Raw genomic sequence first — 7,551 nt, forward strand, 5'->3', positions numbered from 1 at the left:
TAGGAAGTGCAGAGATAAGGCCCTGGGGTAAGCTGCTGTTCTCTAGGGGCACAGGACACTTCCAAACCTTGTGGCTCAAGGTATGCTTTAGAACACAGAACCAGAAAGAAAGAAATAGAAAGAAGGGGGGCAGCACTGACACACAGACTCCACCCCCAGCCCATGTGACTCCAGGAGGCGTCCTCCTCTGGGAGGAGGCTAAGGAAGAAAAGCAGAGCAAACACCAGAGCAGCCAGGCTTGGCAGCAGCCTGACAGACAAACCTCCTGTCCAGAGGAAGAGCCTAGGCCACAGCAGAGACCATGGAGCTCTCCTCAACCCCTCTCCACAAAGGGCAGCTACCCTGGAGGGGACTCCTGCTGACAGGTGAGGAGACATTCCTCAGGGGTGTGGACAGTAGAGGAGCTCAGAGACTGGATGGGGTCTTCTGGGAGGGGGACTGTCCTGAGAGGAGACATCTGGCTTCTGCTTGAAGCCTGAGAGCAAAAGGAAGCTCATAGTGAATGTGAATTGGTAAGTGGGGAGGAAAACCTCAGGGGTTCCCCACAGTAAGTTTATCAGCACTGGCCTCTGTACCCTGAAGACTGACTTCCACAAATGTGTCAGGGTAACTCTCTAAGTGAAACTCAAACTGGGGCCAGTAAACATGGCCAATTCATACATATGACCCTGAGGAATCTGCACATAAACCCCAGGCTCTGGGACAGTGATTTGCTCACAGGAGTCTGAACCTGTTCCAGGCAGTGAGGTTTAAATAAAAATCAAACCAGTTCTCCTCACAGAGTCCTGGTGCTATGAAGCAGGAAGACAGAGCAACAAGGACATCTAGAAGGTGGGGTTGGGATTGACAAGGACTTCAGAAGAAACAGAGCTGGGAAGTCAGAAAATGAAGGCTGGAGTCTTTAGAGGAGGAGGTCAGAGAAGACATGCCTACACTCACCAAAGATTCTGAGTGTGAACAGGGATCTGAGGGAGTGAGGGGTGAGCTGTGCAGACACCCAAGAAAACAGTTTCATTCACTTGGAAAGATTCAGGGGTACTGAGATATGGGGGTGATGATGCTGACCTCCCCCCAATAGGACACGCACACCAAGGCTGAGAGTTGAACACACCCAGGTCTCAATTTCTACCAAATGCAAAGATCTAATATTGATAGATTTTTCTCTCTTCCTTCTTAGCCTCACTTTTGATCTACTGGAGCTCTCCCACCACGGCCAACGTCACTGTGGAACCAGTTCCGCCCCATGTTGCTGAAGGGGCGAATGTTCTTCTACTTGTCCACAATCTGTCAGAGACACCCCAAGTCTTTTACTGGCACAAGGGAGAAAATCCGGATAACAGTAATGAAATTGCACGATTTATAACGTCAGATAATGTAAATACAGCAGGGCCTGCATACAGTGGCAGAGAGACAATATACCCCAATGGATCCCTGCTCTTCCAGAACGTCACTCAGAAAGACACTGGAGCCTACATGTTGCGAATGCTAATGCAAAGCTATGATGATAAGAAAGTATCCGTGCAGTTCCATGTCCACCGTAAGTAATTCTCTGTAACCTCTGGGTCATGGGTAGACTTAATCCTACTTCACACATAGAATTGTCAGTGCTGGATGACTCTGTGTTATGGTCCCCACATTGTGGTTCATCATTTAGTAAAGGACACGGAGTGGAGGAAACAGCAATAAATCAGGATCCCTAACTTGAATCCACCCTCTGAGAGAGAAGGTGAGGTAACTCAGCCCAGGCATCTCAGAATCTGCCCAGGGTCTTAGATGCTCATCATGAACATGGCCTTAAGAAAGACTCTTCAGGACACAGGCAGGGCCTGGCTGAGAAAACCATGAAATTCTCACAGAGACATGAATACCTGGAGCTTTGCTCCAGACCTCCATCCCAGACTGGACCAGGAATCCTGAGAAGCTTGTAGACTGGGTTTGAATTTGACCTCCTGTTGGAACTGACAGGGGACAATGATTGATTGTAGGCTGGTAGTCTGCTGACCGTCAACCTGTGAGAGCCATGTCTGAGACAGATCACGTGGGCATCTCCTCCTGAGACTCATTATGCTCAGCATAGGTGGAGGGGTATGAAAGGCAACCAGCCGGGTGTCCTGATGGTCTTCTGAGTCCTCAAAGGAAGGCGGAGAGCCCTAAAGAGATGGGAGAAAAGTGTACAAATGGCAGGTCCTTGCCTCTGGGGGTTCAGCCCTGGGATTATTACCAGCAGGCAAATAGTAAGAGACACTGCTTGGTGGAAGGTCAGGTCATTGCTCACATTTCAGGTGAACTTGTAGGCAATGATCATTTACCCTGTGCCCTATTCTAGGGAAACTGAGACAGGAAACACAGTCGGTGAGTCAGGGTCACACAGGCCATGGGTGGCACAAGCTATCTGTCCACAGCCACATCTCCAGCCTCCCCACCATGGAGACTCTATTAGGTGCCCCTGAGTCTTATAGTTCATTTCCTAGACTCGGGCTTCTTTTATGATTCCCTGATTCATGTCAATCAACATCAAACTCCTGACAAGAATGGCCCATCTGAAGCCCAGCTTGACCTGAATGGCAACCAGATCCTGATCTGTGTGGGATCTCTGACGGGCTGTCAGGTTCTCAGGGAAGCTCAATGTGAAGACTAATCATGACCTATCTGTAGGAGAGCCCTGAGCAGCAAAGGCTTGGAGGGCGCTGGTCCTCACTGAGCAGGGGAGATCAGGGCAGCTGGAGGGACTTACACATTGTGTCCCAAGACATGCAATGCATCAGTGAGGACCAGGAGATAACATGAGGTCTCTGATTCCAAGTCTCGAGTCTGTCCATCACCACACACTGCAGCTCAATTCCCTCCTGGGAAAGCCCTTGCTTCTCCCATACACAACACAGGAGACCCCATTGTTTCTGAGAGCTCAGCTACTCCATCTGCCTGTAATTTGCTTCCTGCATGATTCTTTAAGGATCTGGGTTTGTGGGGAGCTAAGAGACCATCTCAGAATAATCAGAATCTGGAGTAGTGCAGAAATCTGGNGTTCTCTAAACAATAATTGTAGCTATAAAACTGTAGAGAGTGAAGGCTGTCCAAAGTATGCTTACATCATCATAATCGGGGAATTTTGGAGAACTCCTGGGAATGACGACTTACTGGCCCTGAATCTGGAAAACTAACACTCCAGGAATTACCAACACTGAGAAGCTTGCACGATATGATTTGCTTTGATTTTTATTATATTTTATGTAATAGTTCTAAAATGTGGTTACTGGGTGGATGAATGTTTCCCTTTAAAACTTAAAAGTCATAACAAAACTATTTTAGAGTGAGCAAAGGCCTTGGGTATTCCTGTCCCTGAACAAGATGTACAAAAAGCTAATGAACACCCTGGAAAGGGGGTTTAACACCATCAGTCTTCGGGGAACTGCAGATCAAAGTAGCAGTGAGTCTCACCTCAGCTGTTATATTCTCCAGCAAAAGTCTACCTAGTTCCTCAAAGGCAGCTGCACACTGGGACCTTCCCTGGGAAACTTGGTGCTCAGATCCACTACAGCCTTTGGAGCTTGGCTAACATCCTTGTGACAGCAGAGACATGAGCTGCAGGTCTCCTTGTGGACACCAGGGGGCGTCAAGAAACCATATAATCAGCAGGGAACTTCCCTGAGACCTGAACATATCTTGCAGCCTTGTCTCCATCCCAGTTCCAACAGACCTGGAGCTCCCTCACATAATCATTTCCTGTGTCTCTGAGAACCCAACTCTACAAGGAGACCCTGTGTAGTCCGCTCCCCATCACAACACCCATGAGGAAAAACAGGGAGGTCACAGGGCAGTCACCAAGGAGAACAAAGGCATCCCAGAAGGGTCAGGGAGGTCATGGGCAAACCTGATTCACACTTAGCTAGCACAGAGAGCTGGGGGGAAGGGTGTCTCCCTGGGGCTCTCTATAGGGAGCTGGAGCAACAGTCCTCTTTCTAGGACACACAGGTCACCTCCTCCTGCACACAGGGATGTGAACCCCTGAGATAACTTGTATCAGACACGTGACTGCTGACAGCAATGACCATGGATCTTGTCCCTCCCCAGTCAACACACAGACCTTTTCCAGCCCCTATAGATAACTGCCACTACCTCCCTGGAGTAACTCCCACTTTCCCAGAGCACTGATATCACAGGGCAGACTGGGCTCTGCTGGATTTTTGTGTCACAAGGAAATACACTCTTGGCTATAGGAAGTGCAGGGAGAAGGCCCTGGGTGAGCTGCTGTTCTCTGGGGGCACAGGACACTTCCAAACCTTGTGGCTCAAAGTATGCTTTAGAACACAGAACCAGAAAGAAAGAAAGAAATACAAAAAGGGAGGCAGCACTGATACACAGACTCCACCCCCAGCCCATGTGACTCCTGGAGGCCTCCTCCTCTGGGAGGAGGCTCTGGAAGAAAAGCAGAGCAAACACCAGAGCAGCCAGGCTTGGCAGCAGCCTGACAGACAAACCTCCTGTCCAGAGGAAGAGCCTAGGCCACAGCAGAGACCATGGAGCTCTCCTCAGCCCTTCTCCACAAAGGGCAGCTACCCTGGAGGGGACTCCTGCTGACAGGTGAGGAGACATTCTTCAGGGGTGTGGACAGCAGTCGAGCTCAGAAACTGGATGGGGTCTTCTGGGAGGGGGACTTTGTCTGAGGAGACATCTGGTTTCTGCTTGAAGCCTGAGAGCAACAGGAAGCTCACAGTGAATGTGAATTGGTAAGTGGAGAGGAAAACTCAGGGGTTCCCTATTGTTAGTTTATCAGCACTGGCCTCTGTACCTTGAAGACTGACTTCCACAAATGTGTCAGGGTGACTCTCCAAGTAAAACTCAAACTGGGGCCAGTAAACAGGGTCATTTCATACATACGACCCTGAGGAATCCACAAATAAACCCCAGGCACTGGGACAGTGATTTGCTCACGGAGTCTGAGCCTATTCCAGGCAGTGAGGTTTAAATAAAAATCAAACCAGTTCTCCTCAAAGAGTCCTGGTGCTATGAAGCAGGAAGACAGAGCAGCAAGGACATCTAGAAGGTGGGGTTGTGGTTGACAAGGACTTCAGAAGAAACAGAGCTGGGAAGGTCAGAAAATAAAGGCTGGAATCTTTAGAGAAGGAGGTCAGAGAAGACATGCATACACTCACCGAAGATTCTGAGTGTGAGCAGGGATCTGAGGGAGTAAGGGGTTGGCTGTGCAGACACCCGAGAAAAGTTTCATTCAGTGGAAAGATTCAGGGGTACTGAGGAATTGGGGTGATGCTGCTGAGCTCCACCCAATAGGACACACACACCAAGGCTGAGCAGTTGAACACACCCAGGTCTCAATTTCTACCAAATGCAAAGATCTATTATTGATAGATTTTTCTCTCTTCCCTCTTAGCCTCACTTTTGATCTACTGGAGCTCTCCCACCACGGCCAACGTCACTGTGGAAGCAGTTCCGCCCCATGTTGCTGAAGGGGCAAATGTTCTTCTACTTGTCCACAATCTGACAGAGACACCCCGAGTCTTTTACTGGTACAAGGGAAAAAATATGGATAACAGTAACGAAATTGCACGATTTATACCGTCAGATAATGCAAATACAACAGGGCCTGCATACAGTGGCAGAGAGACAATATACCCCAATGGATCCCTGCTCTTCCAGAACGTCACTCAGAATGACACCGGAGCCTACACGTTGCGAATACTAATGCAAAGCTATGATGATACGAAAGTAACCGTGCAGTTCCATGTCCACCGTAAGTAATTCTCTGTAATCTCTGGGTCATGGGTGGACTTAATCCTACTTCACACATAGAATTGTCAGTGCTGGATGACTGTGTTATGGTCCCCACATTGTGGCTCAAGCCTTTAGTAAAGGACACAGAGTGGAGGAAACAGCAATAAATGAGGATCCCTCACTTGAATCCACCCTCAGAGAGAGGGGGTAAGGTAACTCAGCCCAGGCATCTCAGACTCTGCCCAGGGTCTTAGATACTCATCATGGCCTTGAGAAAGACCCTTCAGGACTCAGGCAGGGCCTGGATGAGAAAACCATAAAATTCTCACAGAGACATGAACACCTGAAGTTTGCTTGATATCTCCACCCCAGACTGGACCAAGAATTTTGGGAAGCTGTAGACTGGGCTGTAATTTGACCTCCTGTTGGAACTGACAGGGGACAATGATTGATTGTTGGCTGGTAGTCTGCTGACCGTCAGCCTGTGAGAGCCATGTCTGAGACAGATCACGTGGGCATCTCCTCCTGAGACTCAGTGTGCTCAGCATAGGTGGACGGTTATGAAAGACAACCAGCCAGCTGTCCTGATGGTCTTCTGAGTCCTCGCAGGAAGGTGGAGAGCCCTAAAGAGATGGTAGAAAAGTGTACAAATGGCAGCTCCTTGCCTCTGGGGGTCCAGACCTGAGTTTATTTCCTGCAGGCAAACAGTAAGAGACACTGCTTGGTGGAAGGTCAGGTCATTGCTCACCTTTCAGGTGAACTTGTACGCATGGCAACAATCATTGTCCTATTCTAGGGAAACTGAGACAGGAAACAGTCACTGAGTCAGGGTCACACAGGCCATGGGTGGCACAAGCTATCTGTCCACAGCCACATCTCCAGCCTCCCCACCATGGAGATTCTATTAGGTGCCCCTGAGTCTTATAGATCATTTCCTATACTTGGGCTTCTTGTAGGGATTCCTGATTCATGTCAATCTAAATCAAACTCCACACACCTGACAAGAATGGCCCAGCTGAAGCCCATCCTGAACTGAATGGCAGCCAGATCCTGATCTGTGTGGGATCTCTGACAGGCTGTCAGGTTCTCAGGGAAGCTCAATGGGAAGACTAATCATGACGGATGTGTAGGAGAGCCCTGAGCAGCAAAGGCTTGGAGGGCGCTGGTCCTCACTGAGCAGTGGACGTCAGGGCAGCTGGAGGGGCTAGCACATTGTGTCCCAAGACATGCAATAGATCAGTGAGGGCAAGGAGATAACATGAGGTCTCTGATTCCAAGTCTCAAGTCTGTCCATCACCACACACTGCAGCTCAATTCCCTCCTGGGAAAGCCCTTGCTCCTCCCATACACAGCACAGGAGGCCCCACAGTCTCTGAGTGCTCAGGTACTCCATCTGCTTATAATTTGCTTCCTCCCTGATTCTTTGAGGATATGGGTTGGAGGGGAGATCTCTGTTGAAAGAGGCCCTTGCAAGAATCAGAGGCACCACACAAGGCAACCTTCTCTCTGTTGTCCGCACACACAGCACTGCTACCCAAGCCCAGCATCACAAGCAACAATTCCAATCCCATGGAGGGTGACGACTCAGTAGCATTAATGTGTGAGCCTGAGACTGAGAATACAAGCTACCTGTGGAGGAGAAATGGCCAAAGCCTCTCAGAAGGTGACAGGCTGAAGCTGTCTGAGGACAACAGGACTCTCACTTTACTCAGTGTTGTGAGGAAGGACACAGGAGATTATGAGTGTGAAACCCGGAACCCAGTGAGCACCTCCCGAAGTTATCCATTCCATCTGGAAATTACCTGTGAGTATTATCTGTTT

General features: G+C 49.3%; 1 protein-coding gene across 1 annotated transcript in view; it reads left to right on the top strand.

The window, feature by feature from the left end:
* Positions 1-4,423: 4,423 nt before the first annotated feature.
* LOC126491462 (carcinoembryonic antigen-related cell adhesion molecule 1-like) overlaps positions 4,424-7,551 on the top strand; it is a 15,402-nt gene continuing 12,274 nt past the window's right edge. The window contains exons 1-3 of the mRNA XM_050127147.1: positions 4,424-4,581; positions 5,390-5,749; positions 7,256-7,534. Of these exons, the coding sequence (XP_049983104.1) occupies positions 4,518-4,581; positions 5,390-5,749; positions 7,256-7,534 (703 nt within the window). The 5' untranslated portion in view covers positions 4,424-4,517. The remainder of the gene's footprint in view (positions 4,582-5,389; positions 5,750-7,255; positions 7,535-7,551) is intronic.

The sequence above is a fragment of the Alexandromys fortis genome, unplaced genomic scaffold (genome assembly GCF_014885135.2).
Source record: "Alexandromys fortis isolate MF-2015 unplaced genomic scaffold, M_Fortis_MF-2015_v1.1 scaffold_262, whole genome shotgun sequence".
Taxonomy (NCBI): domain Eukaryota; kingdom Metazoa; phylum Chordata; class Mammalia; order Rodentia; family Cricetidae; genus Alexandromys; species Alexandromys fortis.